Below are 20,345 nucleotides of genomic sequence, written 5' to 3' on the forward strand. Positions count from 1 at the left end.
CGTAAGCGATAACACGGTCGTGGCCACGCTGGCGTTGTGCCAGTACTGCTCCAATTCCGTGACCGCTGGCATCAGTACGGACTTCGGTAGGCGCAGAAGGATCGAAATGGGCCAAAACGGGAGGCGTTGTGAGAATGTCGATTAGATGAGAGAATGCAGAGGCCTCGTTATCGCCCCACTGGAAAGGAGCGTCTTTTTTCAAAAGGTCGGTTAGTGGTCGTGCTATGGCGGCGAAATTTCTCACGAAACGGCGGAAGTACGAACAAAGGCCGATGAAGCTGCGCACATCCTTGACACACTTCGGAACAGGGAAGTGCGTAACAGCATGGATCTTGCCTGGGTCCGGTTGCACTCCGTTCGCGTCAACGAGATGTCCAAGGACGGTAATCTGGCGGCGGCCGAATTGGCACTTCGATGCGTTGAGTTGCAGACCGGCTCGCCGAAAAACGTCCAGGACTGCTGAGAGGCGCTCGAGGTGCGTAGCGAACGTTGGGGAGAATACGATAACGTCGTCCAAGTAGCACAGGCACGTGGACCATTTGAAACCGTGAAGAAGGGAGTCCATCATGCGTTCAAAAGTGGCAGGGGCGTTACATAGACCGAACGGCATCACTTTGAATTGATAAAGACCGTCGGGTGTGACAAAAGCAGTCTTCTCGCGGTCGAGATCGTCCACGGCAATCTGCCAGTAGCCGGAGCGAAGGTCAATAGAAGAGAAATAGCGAGCACCGTGGAGGCAGTCAAGGGCGTCATCAATCCGAGGTAGGGGATACACGTCCTTTTTGGTAACCCTGTTAAGGTGCCGATAATCCACGCAAAAGCGCCATGAGCCATCCTTCTTTTTGACCAGTACTACAGGTGACGCCCATGGACTATATGATGGTTCAATAATGTTCTTGGAAAGCATTTTGCGAACTTCTGCGTGAATAACTTGACGCTCAGCTGGTGACACTCGATACGGGCGGCGATGAATAGGAGGGGCATCGCCGGTATTAATGCGATGTTTGACAGCTGTAGTTTGGGCTAAAGGACGATCGTTAAAGTCAAAAATATCGTGGTAGGAAAACAGAACGCGGTAGAGTTCACGAGCGTGCTCGGAGGGCAAGTCGGGGGCAATCATTTTCCGTAAGTCAGCGATGGTACAATTTGCCGACTGCGATGGTAGAGGAGTATCGGATGAAGTGTCGTCTACTGCAATGGATGCTACTGAGTGATCCTCGAATGAACAAAGCTGGGCCAAAGACATCCCACGTGGCAGCACTTGTGTCGTCAAGCCAAAGTTGACCACTGGCAGGCAGACGCAATTCGCCGTAATAGATAAAACTGTATGGGGTACTGTGATCCCATGTGTAAGGAGGACGTCTTGCATAGGAGCCGCGATGTAGTGACCGTCGGGGACTGGTGGGGATGACACTAGGTCAACGTAGGTCAGTGCCGAAGGTGGCAAGCGAACGAAGTCGGCGGAACTGAGGCGACTGGGGTGTGGTTCAGCAGGATCCAGAACAGGCAGGTCAAGGCGGAGAGTACTGGCGGAACAATCGATGAGAGCAGAATGTGCGGAAAGGAAGTCTAAGCCGAGGATGATGTCGTGGGGACAGTGGGCGATGACTGTGAATAGCACGATTGTTGAGCGATCGGCGAAGGAGACGCGGGCGGTACACATACCAATTACGGGGGCTGTTCCGCCATCGGCGACACGGACAACAGGCGTCGTGGCGGGCGTGATAATTTTCTTGAGCCGGTTACGAAGGTCAGCGCTCATTACGGACAAATGCGCCCCAGTGTCTATGAGAGCAGACACAGAAACACCGTCGACTTGCACGTCAAGAAGGTTCAGATGAGTGGGCAAAGTCAGTAGAGGATTTGGCGGCGTAGGGAGCAATGCAGCGTCACCTCGAGGCGCTGCATCGTCTAGTTTTCCGGCTGGGAGCGGCGTCCGAAGGGAGTCGGCGAATAGGAGCGACGGGGCTGGGGAGAGCGAGATTGTCGTCGTTGGGGCGAAGGCGAACGAGAATAGGGGCGGTTCGTTGCAGGAGAATCAGTGGCGGCATTATCGGAGCGTGCGGCATAGGGACGAGAAGGGCCACCTGAGGGGCGAGAGTAGGCAGTATAAGTAGGCCGGCTCGGGGAACTCCAGCGACTACGACAGTGCCGAGAAATGTGCCCGATTCGATGGCAGTGGAAACAAATAGGCTTGTCGTCAGCAGTGCGCCATTCAGATGGGTTGCGGAAACGTGGTGGGTAAGAAGATGCGGGACGGGGCGAAATCGAAGAAGCCGGGCGGGTATTAGGGCGATGGGCCGAGCAGATGGTGTGAAGACCCATGTTTTCAAACTCCTGGCGGACAACTGCCTGGATCAGTGAGACCGTGACTGCAGATGTGTTGGTGGGACTGGAGTCGAAGGCAGCCGGATAGGCGGCCTCGATCTCACGCCGGACGATCCTGGTAACATCGGCAGTGTTGTTGGGACGAGGAGCGTCGGCACAGGAAGATGTCGCTGGGGTGTTGGGCAGACGGGCAAACTGCTGGTCAATACGTCGGCTTTTGGCGAGTTCCAGGCGGCGGCACTCTCTTATAACAGCATCCACCGTCGCTACGTTGTTGCAAACGAGCAAGTTGAAGGCGTCATCGGCAATGCCTTTGAGGATGTGGGAAACCTTGTCTGACTCAGTCATGTGGGTGTCAACTTTGCGGCACAGAGCCAAGACGTCCTGAATGTACGTGACATAGGGCTCTGTTGACGTCTGCACACGGCCGGAAAGCGCCTTCTGCGCGGCAAGTTGTTGACCGTAGGGGTTGCCGAACAAGTCTCGAAGCTGTGTCTTAAGTGAATCCCAACTGGTGAGCTCATCTTCGTGCGTGCGATACCAAACTCGAGGTGTGCCACCGAGGTAAAAGACTACGTTGGCGAGCATAATAGTAGGGTCCCACCGGTTATTGCGGCTGACATGTTCATACAGGCTGATCCAGTCATCGACGTCTTCCCCATCTTGGCCCGAGAATACGCCAGGATCACGGGGAGCGGGGAGAGTGATGTAGGTCGTCGAAGTGGCAGCAGGTGTCGGAGCCGGCGGAGTCGGGTTGTCGTCGCCGGGAGCCATGAAGGAAGGCTCGACGTACCGTCCACTGCGAAGCTCCGTGACGAGGTACAGGGAACGTCCACCTCCACCAGATATGTTACGCAGGAAGACGCAGACGAAAAGCTATGTACAAATATATTTACAAGGAAAATACGCTGCGCTTGGCCAAGAGGCAACAGCCCGCGCTAGCTTCTAATCGTCGTCGTCGTCTTCACACTGCTGGCCTTTCGTGATCGCGCATATTGTGCCGTAGCAATATTCCATGCAGCATGTTCCACATATGGTGCACTCTTTCTTAGTGGCCATAGGACAATGGCACTGGCCGTTTCAAATGACAGAATGGTATTTTAGAATTTGCGCAATGTAGTATTTTTTTAATCTGCACTCAACTTATGCTATTGTTTCAAATCCAATAAAATGTATTGTACAAGTTGAAAGGGTACGCTTCATTACGTGGGCGTGAACATTTTGTATCTTCGGGTTTTGCATTTCGCTCTAGCCACTTGGCACAGGTGCCAAACGTGGACAGTGTACACATCTTTTATGCTTTCGAGGTGGAATGCTGGTCGATCTTTCATGAACAGCTTTCAGAATCTGTCGTGGCCAACTGATAGGGCGCTGTCATAGTAAACATGCAAGATGCTTGGCCGCACGGTCTCTGGCACATAATGCTTCTCGCCCTGTGGTCAAATTGACTTTTTTTACTATATTACTTTTTTGGCAGCAGCAGTGGAGCGCATTGCATGCAGCCCGCTGAATTCTTTTCTCTACTGTCACAGGCTATACCCCTGTCACGGAATTGGAGGCTGCGAACGGCAAGCTTCGAAGGTGCCGTAAATTTCGTTGCCCTGTGCTTTTCCTGGACCTGGCGGTCCGACCTTTTGAATCCGCGCCACATTGCTGCCGGCCACATCACCTCAAAGATTCTACGCAAGCGCTGTTGTTATCACATGCAGGCCACGGCCACAGCTGGGGCAGTGCCCCACACTTTGGCAGCAGCAGCGGAGCGCATCGCATGCAGCTTGCTGAATCCTTGTTTTATCTACCGTCGCAGGTTGGTTACTATTCTTTGGTATTATTCGCACTGTTCATAGACACTCCGCCGTTTGCTCTTTGCTGCCAGTGTGATGGGTTACTGATGATGTAAACATGACATGCGCGGTTGAAAGTGTTCTAGGTCGAGGCAATAATCCTGTCATCTTTTGTGTTCTTGTTATCATGGAGCAGTGTAACTTATGGCAATGTGTGCTGAGTGATGATGATCTTGCAGTGACCTGTACAGTGTGAATTTTTATTTCACGTAGGAGCATGGTCTCACGTCACTGAGCAACAGTTTAAGGTGAAAAAGTTTGCAAACAAGCACTGGAAGCGTGAAAGGTGTAAGACAGAAGACGGCATGAACACAGTTGCAAGAACATACAACAGTGAAGTGGTCACTAGGCTTGTAGATATGGACCGCAAGCTAAACATGCTGCTCGAATTGCTGACTAAGGTTAACGGCAGTGAAGAAGCCATCTAGCTACTCTCAGATCGCTTTGATGTCATACGGCAGTGCCAGGACCGCCAAGATAGAGAACTTAAAGATCTTAGGGGCAAAGTGGAGAATATGGAGAAATGCAGCGCCACAAAAGAGGTAGAACACCTTCAGGCTGACATCGAGGCTCTTGAGTGGCCTAGTACAAGCCTCAACGTCGCAATCCACGGTATTGCCGAAACGAAGGGGGAAGATCTTCTTGAGAAGGTGAATGACTTGGCGAGAGAGCTAGAGCCAACTGTGATAACTAGAGAAGACGTAGTAGCACTCCACAGATTGCCGTCAAAGCCTGGATAGACACCAGGGATTATCATGTGCTGTGCTCGCCATGAACTTAAGAATGCTTTCATGGCTAAAAGAATGGCTCTGAACGGCCCCAACGATAAGCGGTACATCTGCGAAAATGTGACATCTTGGTCTAGGAAAGAACTTACATCCGCCAAAAAATGTGTGAAGGGATCAGGCTATCAGTTCGTATGGCACACAGGTGGTAAGATTCTCGTGCGTAGGGCACCAGGTGAAATTGCTGCGGTGATTAAACATGAAGATGACTTGAAGGCTCTACATTTGTAGGCGTGCTGTTCGTTTGGTTGCTTTCTGAAACCCCGTTTCCTCATGCAGAGTTTTCAACATATACGAAAAGAAAAAGGCTTCCCTCCTCGAGGCCTCGGTGGAAAACAACTGAGCTGTGTACATATGAATGGTCAGTCGCTGAATAATGAAATTCCGGAATTGGAAGCTTGCTACTCTCAGAAGATCGCTTTGATGTCATACAGCAGCGCCAGGACCACCAAGAAAGAGAGAAACATCCTAGGCGCAAAGTGGAGAATATTGATACAAACAGACACTGTGATGTTATGTTTAGTGAAACATGGTGTAATGAAGATACTGAGGTATTTAAATTGCCTAACAAAAACACATTTTACTCGAACAGGACATCAAGACGTGGCAGAGGTCTCTCGTTATTTATAGATGACTGTGTGAAAACTGATTTGTTAACTGATTTCTGTTGTATTACCAATGACTACGAAATGCTTTGTGTTGAAAGCAAGTGCTTGCTTCTTGCCACATGTTATCGTACCCCTGATGAAGACTATTGCACGTTTTTCACTTGAGAAATTTTTTATTTTTACAAGTTAGAATAGGCAGACAGTTATGATTGGCGGTGACTTTTAAGGGCAAGATATACTCCGACGTTCGCGGCGCGCGTAGCCGCGGCAGGCGAAGTCGGATACGCTGCGCCAGCGACGCCAGGGGTGCAAGAAATTTGCTTCCTCTACAGTTCGGCGCGCGCGCGCCGGGCGAGGCTGGCGCCATCTGTGCGTCCGGGAGCGCAACTTCACGACCACGACCAGCTGTTTCCATGGCGCATGCGCGTCTTGCATATACCCGCGCCGTTCGGGTAGCGCGCGCGCTTTTTCTCGTTCCGCGCGCTTTTTGTGCGCCTAAAACGAAAACTTTTGCGGCATGGCGTTAACTTGTTCCGACAGCCAGAACATCGCACTCGTATTGCTAGTACGTAGACTACGTCAGAAACGGAAGCGGACCATGTACATACGAGAGCTATTCGACAAGCGCCCTCAACTCGGCGACTACCACCAGCTCGTACAGGAGCTGCGCCAAGTGGACCCTGAGTACCACTTTAAGTATTTCAGGTAAGGGATAATGCTGTTCCTTTTATACCTAAGTCTGCATTCTTCGCAATGGGCCTTTCTTCGTGACCTGCGTTTATGTTAAAAAGCGCCATTTTTAAAACAAGGGAAATGGTTAAAAAAAAAAATCCTGTCAGCCGGTTTGCAGATCACTCAGTTGCGTTCTGCTCCCTGCCGTGGTGGCCACAATTCGGTGCAGGTGAATTAAAAAGAAAAAAACACGTGTGCCTGCGTTTTAATGCACGCATTGTAATTCCTGTCGTGGAAATTAATGCGGCCCCCTCCACTACGGCTAGCTTTATATCCCGCAGTGGAAATTTGGGGACTATAAATGTAGTCAAGCATCATCTGACACAAGACACTCTTGTTTTCGCAGAATGACAAAGGGGAAGTTCGATCACCTGTTGAGCCTTGTGTACGAGAGAATACTGCATGCACCTAAACACAGGAGACCGATACGCCCTGCCGAAAGGCTGGCAGTGACGTTAAGGTGAGTTCAATGTTCTGACGCCCCATGAGCATAGCAATTCCAATTTGTCATTCTGTTTATTGCGCAGTGTTCCCTTTTATTGCAGTTTTATAAATATTAGTGCTTAACGCGTTGAAGTGGGTATATTAAGTTGTTGTTCGATAAATTTTGCATCACATGTCATGTGAACTAATTTTACTACTGGTGATTTTCCAGGTTTCTGGCAACAGGCGCCTCAATGCAAGACATCGCAATGAGCTACTGCATGCATGCAACAACGGTTGCTGGGATTTTAAAAGAAACGCTCCCGGCGATATGGGACTGTCTATCACCGCTCGTCCTCAAGCCCACAACAACTGCTCATTGGGATAAAATTCGCAAAGGATACAGCTTAAAGTGGAATTTTCCAAATGTAGTCGGAAGCATAGACGGCAAGCATTTTGCGATTCAGTGCCCTGATATGAGTGGGTCAGATTATTATAACTATAAAGGTTTCTATTCTATCGTTCTGCTTGCCGTGGTTGATGCCGACTACCGTTTTACTCTCGTCGAGGTCGGGGCCCAAGGAAGGATTTCAGATGGTGCTTTCTTTAATGAAAGCTCCATTAGGGATGTTTTTGAGCGTGGAGGTGTGGAGCTACCCACGACAGCAGTCAATGGGTGGCCTGTTTTTATGGTAGGCGACGCAGCATTTCCCTTGCGCACATATTTAATGCGTCCGTATCCAGGAAGGCAGTTGGACGACAGGAAAAGAATATTTAATTATCGTCTATCAAGGGCTAGAAGATGCGTAGAGAACGCATTTGGAATCCTCGTTTCACGGTGGAGGGCTTTTCTAGGCACTGCCACGGGACAGCCCGAGCTGCTCACTGACATGGTGAATGCGGCAGTGTGCCTGCACAACTTTTTAATGGTCGATTCGGTGTATTGTCCTGCAGGCTATGGTGACGCTGTGTGTGGCGGGGAAATACAAGATGGGTATTGGCGGCAATCGATCACACCGGTTGGAGCAATTGCAGTGTCTAGCAGTAATCGATCTGCTCCTGCAGCCATGGCACTCAGAGACGAAATTTCCAATTACTTCTTGTCTGCAGCAGGCTCCGTGCCATGGCAGGTTAACGTAATTAGGCGAACCTGAGCAACACCGCGAAATTTCACGATGGTGTACAGCGCTTGTATATATTCATTGCATCACACGAATGTTAATTTTCACGAAATTCATTTCTGCACGTGCACTGATTTTCTTGCCTCTTTTTTGGTATAAATCTCGCGTTGGGCTGTTAGCAGCTACAATCATAGCGTTTGACATTGTTAACTTTTATCTGTATTGTGTGCTTTAGTCATTTTTACTTCTGTTTCAGTGCTGCTAAATCACTATAATAATTTGGCTGATCTTGTGTTCCTTTGTGTTAGTACACACTGCTGCTGTGTAAACATATGTACAATGCAACTCTGCACTCTTCTGTAACACCAGCTGCTTGGTTTACTTCTTGAAATACATAAAGTATCTTCACAATAAATAAGCTTTGAAGTCTGTAAGCACCATCTTTATTGATTTTTAAATGTTAAAACAGTGGAATGAAAGAGTGATGGCGTGCACAGCACATGACAAGGTTTAGTTACCACATACAGCACTAGCGCAAGGCTAGTAGCTTCTTTTCAAAGAGGTAGGTAGTCATAAAGCTATAGGTAATAACATAGAAACTGCGAGCGCAAACGTCATCTAAGCTGGGCTCACGTCGCAGAACACGTTTAACACAACTGAACAAGATAACCTGACTATAGGATAGTCTTTTCACTCCAAGGCTGAAAAAGCAACATACTGACCTCATTAAATAAAAGATTAGGCGTGGAGACGCAAACACAAGAGAAAACGACAGGTTAAACGCCATGAAAAGACATCTACAGTGTTCTGTCATTTAACCTTCTCTTCTGTTCATGTGTGCACCCCTTACCTTTTGCTACGATGCATCTCTACTAACTAGCTTAACATTCTGTCATTCTAAGCATATTGTTATCTTTCAAATCTAACATGACACTGCACTGTTACACATAAAAAATAAGAAAACACTAGAAAGCTGTGCACATGAGTATGTAAACAATATCTATCATGTTCCTACCATAGAACACATGTAAAAATGAAATCTTTGAAAATCGTGACTAGAATAGCTTTGTCACTTCAAGACACAAAGAGCCATGCACATATTACCCTCTTTGGAACACACGAGGCTGCATGCAGCCTTATATAGAAAAATGCAAGGGAACGAATATGCACTTACGAATACATAAAAGGAATCTGAATTGCATTAATTCAGTTCAAAACAAGTGTAAATGAGGTGTATAAAAAGACCTATATGTTTGTCACTTCAAGGCACAATGAGAAATGTACTGCATTGCAGTCATTCAAATACAGCATAAGGTTGCAGCCAAATGCAAATAAAGTAGGAACTACACTTGTAGATGCGAGTGTGTGAATGCAATGTCAACTACCCTAGCAGGTACACATCAGTACAAATATATAAAAAATGTGCTATCACAAATATGGCACTTGAAGGCACATAATACACTGTTTTAAATCCAACATCATGTTGTAGCGTTTAGTATAATGAGAATACAACCTGTCTGAACACAAGAATAAGTAGTGTAATCACACTCAGGTTAGTTCAAAGCACAAACTTACAAAGGAAATGTATAAAAAGACCTGCCTATGATGGCTGTCACAATTCCAAGTCAGATAAATGTATTCATTTGAAATGTAAAACAATGTTGCAACCAAATATAAAGAAAGTATGCATTATATTGGGCTATTCGCACATGTGAGTATACAAAGGTACTCTCCCTAACTCAAGCTGCACACTACCTGCGGGAACTTGATAAAAAAAAGATGGCGTAAGAATTCAGGTACAGTTCTTCTGCAGACTCATTGTGTAACAAAAAGAAACAGCATACTGCTGTCTCCTTCTCTAACAAGAGTGAACAAGATAAATGAAGGTAGATGCTGCATAGTTTTCTCAAGCGCTTAAATGTCATACTCAGCAATTACCTCCATTAACCGTGCTTTGCACTTGGCTGCTGCTTGTCTGGCGAGCCTGTCTAGTGTCATACCAATGGAGAGACCAAATGCCTCATTTTCCGTCATTTTTTTCTTGAGGTGGCTCAGAAGCTGCTGATCAAAATCATCATTTTTTTTTCGTTTTCTCTGAGCATCAGAAGGCGCCGTCCCAACACAAGTGCCTTCATCAGCCTGTAGGGGAGCTTGCTCCATGCAGTACTGCTCCGCTTGGCCTGCTTGTTGTTCTTCCTGGTCGTCCTGGGAGGGAGACACACTGGTAGTGCCGCACATGGTGCGCAACAGCTCCTCCGCCGTGCTGTCCTGGCTGGTCGCTGCTTGTGAACCGTGCACGTTCGATACGGTTCTAAACAAAGAAAATTCGGGCCAGAATGGCGGAATTGTCAATAGAAAAGAGTTTTGACCGCTCTTGCCAACAGTCTGCTTACACAAAAGCAGACAAATGCGAATTACCAAAGTTATCGGCAAGTAAGTAGCATAAAGAAACATCTGAAGTAAACTCCGTATATGAGATCATTGGAAAAAATAACAGCGGGTAAACAACTAATTTTTGTAAGTAAACAAACGAAACACGTCCAGTGAATTTTGTCGAAAATACAACCGAAATCGTTTCAGTCTAGTGATAAGGCAGCGAAAGCGGCGAGGTACTCTTGATCGTATGCAACGTCCGCGCAGCGAAAGAGAAACGTGGCTGGAGTACTTCTAAAGTATTCACTAAAATACTCACGGTCTCATACGGCCACACTCTTTGTAGAATTCCATTGCGGAGAGGAATTCCCACGTGCGTCTGGCTATATACCCGGACCCGCTCCTCTTGGCCTGTTCTATTAATTTTCGCTCTCTGTTGTAGCGGTCACGCAACCTCTTCCAGAGTTTGAGGCACTGGTCAACTGATGCAGAAAAAAAAAGGGAGACAAAATGGGACCACCTACATTGCGACAACTGTGCACTGCACCTAAATATGAATATGAAAGCAGCTTACCTGTGGCGAGACCACACTGCTTGCGTATGGTTTCCCACGCGTTGTTTTTGCGCTCTGTGTCGCGGTAGTCCATTCGTTTCACATCGTACACACATGGATGACTTCGAATCCCTTCAAGCAGGCGCTCAATAAGTGCATCCTCACTTGCGCTGTCATCACTCGCGGATGTTGAAAAAACAGCCGCACTGTCAGTACGCGCACCGCTGGCCGCCATTTTGCCTTCTGCTCGCTGCCGCTGCAGCGCGCAGTGCATTCTGGTCTAGCGGCAGCCGCGTGAAATAGAACATGCTCTATGTCCGCGCCGGCGGCGTTGAGTGACGCCGGACTGTAGAGTGCTCGCATTTCACCGACGTCGCTTGACCGCGCCGCGCGTGGCCGCGCGCGCGCGTTACGCCGGAGTATATCTTGCCCTGAAAGGTGCTACTCGCAAAACAATAGACTTTGAAAGACTACTTGCATCGTATGGGTACGCGAGTGTTATAAAGTGTGAAACAAGATCAACCTCCACATCAGCTGCACTGCTTGACCTTGTCATCACAAACTATGACCCCACCAGTGTCTCAAATGACGTTCTAAGCTGCTGTATAGGTGACCATATGCCAATATGTATGTCCGTTAACACTCCCAAAAGCACAAAGAAAATGAAGAAAATGTGTGTAGCCTTGCAAAGCATCAAAAAAACTCTCTGGAAGTATTTCAGATCGAGATACGAGGGACCTGCTGGGATAAAGTTTTTCTAGACAACTCGGCAGAAAAGGCTTACGATATCTTCATTAGTAACTTCGTGGCAGTACAGAGGAAACACTTTGTCACGAAAGAGCGAAAAATCAGTACAAAGATTCGAAAGCCTTGGGTAAACGAAGAGCTTTGAAGGAAAATTAGAAAACAGGGTAGGTTGTAGGCGAACTTTTTAGAAACTCTCGAACCTTTATGTTACAGTGTTTAAGACCTCCAGAAATAAATTAACAAAAGAATTATGAACGGCAAGAGACGCATATTATATTCGGGAGTTTGAATCTTGCACAGGACAAACTGATAAACTATGGAACAAGATAAACACTCTTACGAGACAGAAGCAGAAGAGAGAGTCACCACAAGAAATTTAGTTAAACGGACACCTAGTCTAAGACCAGGAACTTGGTGATGTATTTAACCAATACTTCGCAGCCAAGAATGTTGGCCCAAATTATTGCCCCACTAATGATATCACAACACCTAGAAACAAAAATTCCGTTTTTCTAACACCGACTCTGCTGAGGTGTGTGATGTTTATTTGAACCTCAAAAGTTCACGTAGCTCTGACATAGACGACCTGCACATACGGCCTATATATGTCATATATGTCATTATATATGTCATTTATGATATCGCCCCAATTTTAGTGTATATTTACAACTTGTGTACTTCTTGTACTTTTCTTGACAGAATGAAAACTGCCAAAGTAACCACCATTTCTAAAAAAGGTGACAAACAAAATGTACAAAACTATCACCCAACATCGATCCTCCCAATTTTCTCAAAGGGCTTGGAGAAAATTATGCAGAATCGGTTGCCATCATTTTGTAGCAGATACCACCTTATAACTGAAGCTCAGTATACACTGTAAACAGGTTTGACCCTTTTAGGGAGTTTTGGCCTCGTTGCATAACTTCAGCCCTTAAGGGAGGACAATATCCTCCATTCGAACGGAGTTTTTTTTCACACCCTTGTGTTTGGTGGTGTTATGGGGAATTATGGGAGTTTTTTAATTCTCCTTTGAACACCAACCCCTGAGTGGTTGCAGGAGTCTATATAGAGAATTATGGGAGTTTTTTAATTCTCCTTTGAACACCAACCCCTGAGTGGTTGCAGGAGTCTATATGGAGAATTATGGGAGGTTTTTAATTCTCCTTTGAACACCAACCCCCGAGTGGTTGCAGGAGTCTATATGGGGGAACGTTGGGAGTTTTTCATTCCTCTTTCGAACACCAGAACTATGGAAGTTCTTATGAGGAGCTTTGGGAGCTTTTACAAGTTGACATGGGTATTTTATTTTGCTTCTTATGGGAATTTATAGAAGCGATGAGAGTTCTTACGTACATATTTTCGGGAACGTTTGGCTTCTTAAGGGCGTTTTGAAGGATACCTTTGGGAAATTATTTTACCTCCTTGTAGGAGTGCTTAGGTGTAAACCTGGGAGCAACCGTTCCCATATTTTGGGAGCTCTGCTTAAGGGAGCACTTATGGATAGTTTTGAGTTCGATTTTTGCTTTTTATGGGAACATATAGGAGAATGCTTGGGAGTGAATTTTTACAGCTTTAGGGAGCTGTTTTACTAAGGGAGTTTTAAACAGATGTTTTGGGAGTGCATTTTAGCTCCTTATTAGAGCTTTTACAGGTAGGTCTGGGAGTTTATTATGCACTTTTTGGGGATTTTACGAGGTTGAAGGGAGTTTTTTTTTTGTGTGTTTAGTAGATTGTGTCTGACGAGTGCAAAAACCATGACAAAGCAATAAAATGTCTGGAAATTTATTGCAGTTCCAGAATTAAATGTGCCAGCATGATAGTACAATCAATGACTATTAGCATAATGAAAGTGAAATAATTCAATAAATTGGATACAAACAAGCAAACCAGTTTGACAGGAAAATCAAGCATATTGCAAGCTTCAGTACAGTTGAAAATCCACAAGTGCAGCCAAAACTGAAATTCAGCGGCTCAAAACATCATGAGCTATTGGGCAGTCCTTGCATGCATTAGAACAGGCCACATTTCTTTTTGCATGTAAAAAGCATGCTACAAAAAATGATGCAAAGGAGGCCAGACAGCACCAATGACCTAGAACATAATGAAAGTACCTTTGAATACCTATGCTATTTCTAATAGACATCTACGTACAACTTATTCTCTCATGTAACACACAGCTGCAAAGAAAAATCAGAGGTGGTACCACCCACTCTGAATCAATTTCCTTAGCGTGCAGTACCTGAAATTCAAGCTTGCCAGCTAGAGAACATGACAAGTTCACAGCAAAATGGGCATAATGTGATAACAGTAGACAAACAGGTGATATCTCAGGCTGAAGTTAATTCAACAAGGGGACTAGTCGTCGTCAGGGAAAGAAAATCCAAGCAGACAATTCCAGCTCACACTTACTTGCATACACACATGTCGCTACATAGGTTTGTGTTGTGATGCCCCATGACCTAAGTCGGCATCAAAGAGGTTCATTTAAGAGTGGCACATATGCAGTGGCACACACCCAGAGTACATACACAAGTTTGTGTCAAAAAAGTTCATTGGAGAGCTGCATCTACCCAGTGGCCCCAAGTGCTCATATAGCCCCAGAAGCACATACTGAATTTCCACAAATATAAGGAGTTTTTCTTTTTCAAAATTTCTGGCCTCGGAAGACGCCTCGCATTATATAACTGACATAGACACAAACAACAAGATCACTTATAGAAATTGGTGCCAGCAACCTGCCAAACTCCCATACTTCTACACACCTTGCTACCCCAACTAAACGCCCATGGTGAGCATTTAAACTTACCTCACCTTCTCTATGCACTCACTCATTTTGCTGGATATCCATGGAGTGGAGAAAAGTGAACTATATAAATACTGCCAAGGAAAACGGTTGTTACCCTAACGAAGAAGTCCACTTCTCAAAAAGATTTCTCCACCTGATATAACACTTGTTCGACCTCTGCTGATCACCTTCAGTTGAATATTGCATATCACACAAAGCAGCAATTCAACTATAATTTTTAGTTTTATAATGAAACAAAAATTTCTTAGGATGTGAAAGAAAATATGATACAGGAACCCTTAACAGTATCCATAAGTGTGAAATTTTTACACAGGCAAAGAGGCAAACACTTTGCCACCAGGGCACACATAAGGCGTCATTACATTTTCTTTGCAAAAAGCCTTAACACCCCGACGACAGGTGGTGTTGCATGGAGCCATGCATGCATTTCAAAAAATAGGCATTTTGTATTTTCTTCTTCCGCAAGATCAAGGCAGGCAGGCTGTGATGCTGTGCAAACAGTGGTGGCCTTCAAAAGGGAAGGAATCCACACAAAAAGCCATGGTACTGTTGAGATGGCAGTGCATGATAGGGAGCATTCTGGAAAACCAAACGTAAATAGATTATGTACTATTGTATTGCAAACAGACACCGCATGAATATTTAAACATAGCATCACCAATTAATCAACAGTGCTGGGCCATTCAATGCTACCACTCCAAGTGCATTTTGGCCACCTCAGGTTTTAGGAAAAATTACAGCCCATTGTACAGTTGCAGACTGGATGAAGTGGAGAGTATGACGAAAGCCCGTCTGGTCGGGATGATGCATACTAAAAGGAAGAGGTCCAGACACCGACCAAAATGTTTAAAATAGTTTTTTACGTTTTCAAATTCAAATAAGTACTTTAAACCATTTTGGTCAGTGTCTGGACCTCTTCCTTTTAAGTCGCAGAATGCACAAACAGAATACTTCGCGAAAATTTCACATGGTGTGAGTATCGTTATCTTGTAGGCTAAGGTTGAAACATCACGGCACTGACAAAGCTACAAACAAGTGTTTCTACGAATGACCACAAGGCCTTCCAGAATGTTTCATTATGTGAGATAGACCATTAATGTTTTTTATCTGCAAAGAGTATCTTCTTATTCTGACTTAAGTATAATAGACCTTCGAGCAATTTCTGAAAAGTATTTTCATCCAGCTCGGGTGGTTTATAGGCGCAAATAACCAATTTAGGAACCCCCATTTTGTAGTGAAGAAAGCTTATATTAAAAAAAACCTATAGCTGCAGTGATTAAAAGTTTCTCAAATTCTGAATCAACTCTTTATATCTGCAGAAGCTCTATAATTAGGTATTAGGACGCCTTGCAGCACTGACAATGAAAGGAAATCATGACAACATATTACAAAAACTAATAAAATGAATGCGTTCTTGATAATATATGTTGTTGTATTATACACAGATTATACAAAACACCAGCAGTAATGTGCATATCTTCAGAGTGCACACACAGTTCACCAACTTAATAATAAATACAGGTCAACATCATAAAGCAACACATTGGTACTGGCGTTTTTCTTTCACATTGGCCTAAAAACCAATCACATGAGCATTCAGCCATCATATAAGCAGCACCTGCTTGCATGAATTCAAGGAACTTTCAGATGTGCAAAATCGTTTAGGAGCTTTTAAGCAATAGGCATGACACTACTATTATGGTTAATTTGTTGCCTGTAAGTGTTAAATCAAGTGAACTGCTAGTTGTCCTTCCGGTGAAGGATATTGCAGAAAATGTGAGGAGAAAAAGATTATAGTAGCTATTTGGAACTCATGAATGTTAAGAAGATAATATGCAATGTTACCATGCTGACAGACAGTCAGATAAAAGATGATCAAAGAAAATATTATATATAGATTACACAGATGCAAGCATTCTGCTTCTTTATTGCTGCAAAACTCTGTAGTTATAGAAGTGCTTCATCCCCTGAAAAATATTTTTAGCAATACATTCACTATGGAGTTCTATTGAAGATGCATCAGATTTGCATGCTACAAGTGGTTTGAGCTGTTCAGAGACAGACATCTGGCTTGTAAACGCAAGAGCATGACGAAATACTGCAAGTGCTCCAGAAAAATGCTTGCATGGTAAGGGAAATGACAAAAACAAGAATGTGGATGAAAAGACCAAACTGCCCCAAAGTCTAATTTTAGCAATGTAAGGTTTTATGAAACATAATTACAGTTCTAAGACAAAACAAAATACCAACATGATATGCAGAGAATGGGTGCTGGACATCAAGCAACCTCACTAAACAATGATTACATACATAAAAACGACACATTCGCAGGAAATTTCACAATACACGACATATAAACTATGTGATTCATGATGCACCCATGTCATACATCATATTGTTCAAGTAACCAACTTCTTTATTCAAGACCCCTGTAGAAGGTTTGTTAATGCAGTTATTGGTTTCTGGGATGGAAAAGACCTAGTATACAAATCTGCACTTCCCTGCCTTATATTTGCAAACTGCATGTGTACAGTCACAGTTTGGCACAGTTTGGCATGTTTTGCAATGTTTTGTGAGATATCCAGATGCTGTTACCACCTACATCTGTGCACAATGCTCCTGCAGCCTGCCATTACCACAAATCCTGGTCTATCCTACATAATACCCCAGTCACACAGGCACTTTCAAAGTCCTTTGAACCAAAGATCCTTTACTTCAAGGGAGAATGTGCACTGTCACACAGGCACAGCAAAGGAGCCCTACTGGAAGGGGGCTTTGAGTCAAAGGAGTGCACGTTCGTCCTTTGAAACCTCAAGGGAATACTCCCAAGCCTAGAGGGCGTCTGACAGTAGAAAAAATAATCTAAAGATATGGAAGTTCAATTTTTACCTCTTCAGAACGAGCTTATAAGTACTGAATACTGTTACTAAAGTACTAAACACTTTCGGGACACCCGCAATCTCCATCATGAAAGCGCCGGTACAGCAACACCGGCACGGCCTGTCGTCAGCAACAACCTCGACACAACACGGTTGCCATGTGCGATTTGGTTCTTTGGTTAGTGGCTGCTAGGCATCCCAGTCTCCGTGGCTTTTTTCTGCACATCTTTCCTTGTAACTTTTGTTTTTTAGTTTTTACAGCGTTTATGTGTACCTACCGCTACCTAGCCACAACGAACGAAACAAAGCAGCTGAAGCAAAGGCAACAATGAATAATCGACGCCAATGTGCGGTGTACGAAGCGGTACACATGGTGGCCATCATTACAATAAATACATCTGTTTGTGATAAAGTAATGCCTTTACTACGTGTGCATTTTGTTTTGATGTTTCTATTTATTAGGAAAAATAAATGTTGCTGAAAAAAATGTGACAAATTTATTATAAGATGCATTGGGCCATATTTTTTTATTACTTTCAAGGTGATGGTAGCGCTAAGGATACATTGCGGTTTCTGTTAAAAGCTTCAACGGAGACTACCTGGAGACCATGTAGCACCAACATATATCCGTTGAACTAATGTCTTTGAAAGCTCAATGCTTCTTAACTTCAAAGGACCTTTGGCATGCTCGTGTGACGGGTATAACACTTGCTGCTGAAGGCATTAAAGGCACTCAAAGGTGCCTCAAAGACAGGCTGAGCATTCTGCGCAGATTAGCGTGTTAGCAAGGCCTGAAACACTTGCAGGACATTGTAAAAGATGTCAATACATGGCAAAATACAACAGCACAACATACTCAGAAAATGTAAGGCTAAAATTGCAGACTGATATATAAGGGCCTTCCCAGACAAATCGATAAATGCAATAGCACACCTTCTATTGAAATCTCGAATATAAAAATTGATTACTTGAAAAAGATGTACGGTACATGCAAAATAGAATGAGTGATGTATGTTATATGTCACGTATAGTCAAATTTTGCTGCAAATTTGAGCATTTCATGCATGCATATAATCGCACTCATGTACTAAAACAAGTTCATGTGTAGTGCTCATCCTGTGCATTTCATGTGTTTCATCTTATAGTGTAGTAACTATGTTTCCTAATGCCAGTAACCAACTCTCCCAGCTTTCAGCAATAGTATGCAAGATTATTTATTCTTAGAAGTATGATAGCAGGAACAAACAAGGATAAAGACCTGTCAACAGGACTAGCATCAACTACAAGCTGATTTGGCTCCTGGATGGAAACGAGTATTAGTAACCGTAATCATTATCAATGTTTCAAAGAGGGAGTGGGTGAACCCAGAACTTGCACGAATAACTACAGTAGCCACATGGCTGAACATATGAGCCGTGGGTGTTTCCCTATCTTCCAGCACATGAGGTTAGTTGCAGAGCCCTGACAGAGCTGAGAGGGAAGTGATTGTGGTTTTCCACATTAGCAAATAAAGATCGACATGTGTCGGAAAATAATCACCATCTCTCATCGAAAACATGTAATTTTTTTATAGAGCACTTATCCTCAATTCATTACACAGATTGCGTTAGGTGACTAATTTGTTTTACTACTGTTCTTAGTGCCCCATACAAGATTAACCTTTTCCATGCCAATTTTATTTTCAGAAAACCACTGAAATTTCTAAAATATTTTTATTAGCTATTCTTTGTGAAGAGTTTTTATTACTGCAATATCAACAGTTCGTTTAAAATTTTCTGCTGCCTTTTACTAGCTGTTTTTCATGTTTTTAGGTTGCAAACAGACAAGGACGCAGAAACTGTCTACATGAAGCATATTTTTTTAAAGAAAGTCAAGCGTGCTTTTGTTATCCTCCATGAAACATGTTATTGCAGGAAGAAAGGTGGTTAACCGAGGGCCCCTATTTTTATTAGTCATATCATAAGAAGCCAACAAACACTGACACCAAGGACAACATAGGGGAAATTACTTGAGCTTAATAAATGAAATAATGAAACGATAAATTAATGGAAATGAAAGTGGATGAAAAAACAACCTGCCACAGGTGGGGAACGATCCCACAACCTTCGCATTTCGCATGTGATGCTCTACCAATTGAGCACCGCGGCGCCGTTTACCGATCCACTTTCTTGGGTATTTATGTTTCCTTGTAGAACCCTGGGAGTGTTAGCCAGCGTTACCACTCACAGACCTTGGCGGCGGACATGGAACATCCTTTCTGCCGCAGGCGTCACGAGAATGTGATCTTTTTTTAGTGAAGGCAACCGGTCAATAAACCCACACATGCTACCTGAAGGCATCAATGTTGCCTGATTCGAGACACTCGTTATGTAATAAATGAGAGGAAAGAGGGTTAACCGAGGGCCCAATTTTTACTAGTAATATCATAAGAAGCCAACAAACACCAAGGACAACATAGGGGAAATTACTTGAGCTTAATAAAAGAAATAACGAAATGATAAATTAATCGAAATGAAAGTGGATGAAAAAACAACTTGCCACAGGTGGAGAACGATCCCACAAGTTCACTTTCTTTTTTTGGGGCGGGGGCAAAAACTGAACACATAACTAATCACTGATCTATCATGCAAGTGGTGTTTGCCTATCTCAATAGTCTATATAAAGACAGAAAACTAGGCTCAGGTGTTTTTATCTCTAAAAGAAAAGACAAGCTTTTATACGGCAACCTATCAACTTGAAACCCACCGTAGTAGTTCTCTTCTATGGCATCTAGCTGTTGAGCACGAGTCAAATAAAAATTAATGCAAATGTATTAGTGTTCCATGCTTTTAATGCATGGAAAAGGGACACTAAAGGAAATTAATGAGTTAAGTTAGAAAAAAGGTTAGCCTTTTGTAATAACAAATTCATCATTTATACCAAGAACAGAGCTTTTATAAGCAAGAAAATTAGAGAACTTGAACATCAAAGGGCACCAACTAATATATTGAACCAAATTCTGTAGTTTTATTTGCCAAAACCACAATATGATTATGAGGCATTAAGTACGAGGGATTCTGGAATAATTTTGACCCCCTTGGTTACTCTACTGTGCATACAGTGCAAAACACACATGCATTTTTGCATTTCACACCTATCAAAATGCA

At 44.0% G+C, this 20,345-nt stretch overlaps 2 protein-coding genes and 1 long non-coding RNA gene across 5 annotated transcripts in view; 2 read left to right on the forward strand and 1 right to left on the reverse strand.

The window, feature by feature from the left end:
* LOC140218438 (NADH dehydrogenase [ubiquinone] 1 alpha subcomplex assembly factor 8-like) overlaps nucleotides 1-20,345 on the reverse strand; it is a 164,276-nt gene that overhangs the window by 38,229 nt on the left and 105,702 nt on the right. The window lies entirely within an intron of this gene.
* The window catches only part of LOC140218439 (uncharacterized), a 70,455-nt gene that overhangs the window by 11,332 nt on the left and 38,778 nt on the right, over nucleotides 1-20,345 (forward strand). For both annotated transcript variants that reach the window (XR_011894690.1, XR_011894689.1), the window contains exon 4: nucleotides 3,861-4,135. This is a non-coding gene — a long non-coding RNA (uncharacterized lncRNA). The remainder of the gene's footprint in view (nucleotides 1-3,860; nucleotides 4,136-20,345) is intronic.
* On the forward strand, nucleotides 6,164-8,582 carry LOC140218376 (uncharacterized). The gene is made up of 2 exons (XM_072288102.1): nucleotides 6,164-6,270; nucleotides 6,953-8,582. Exons 1-2 carry the CDS (start codon nucleotides 6,164-6,166, stop codon nucleotides 7,872-7,874), a joined length of 1,029 nt encoding a protein of 342 aa, XP_072144203.1. The 3' UTR covers nucleotides 7,875-8,582.

This window comes from Dermacentor andersoni, chromosome 5 (genome assembly GCF_023375885.2).
Source record: "Dermacentor andersoni chromosome 5, qqDerAnde1_hic_scaffold, whole genome shotgun sequence".
NCBI lineage: Eukaryota > Metazoa > Arthropoda > Arachnida > Ixodida > Ixodidae > Dermacentor > Dermacentor andersoni.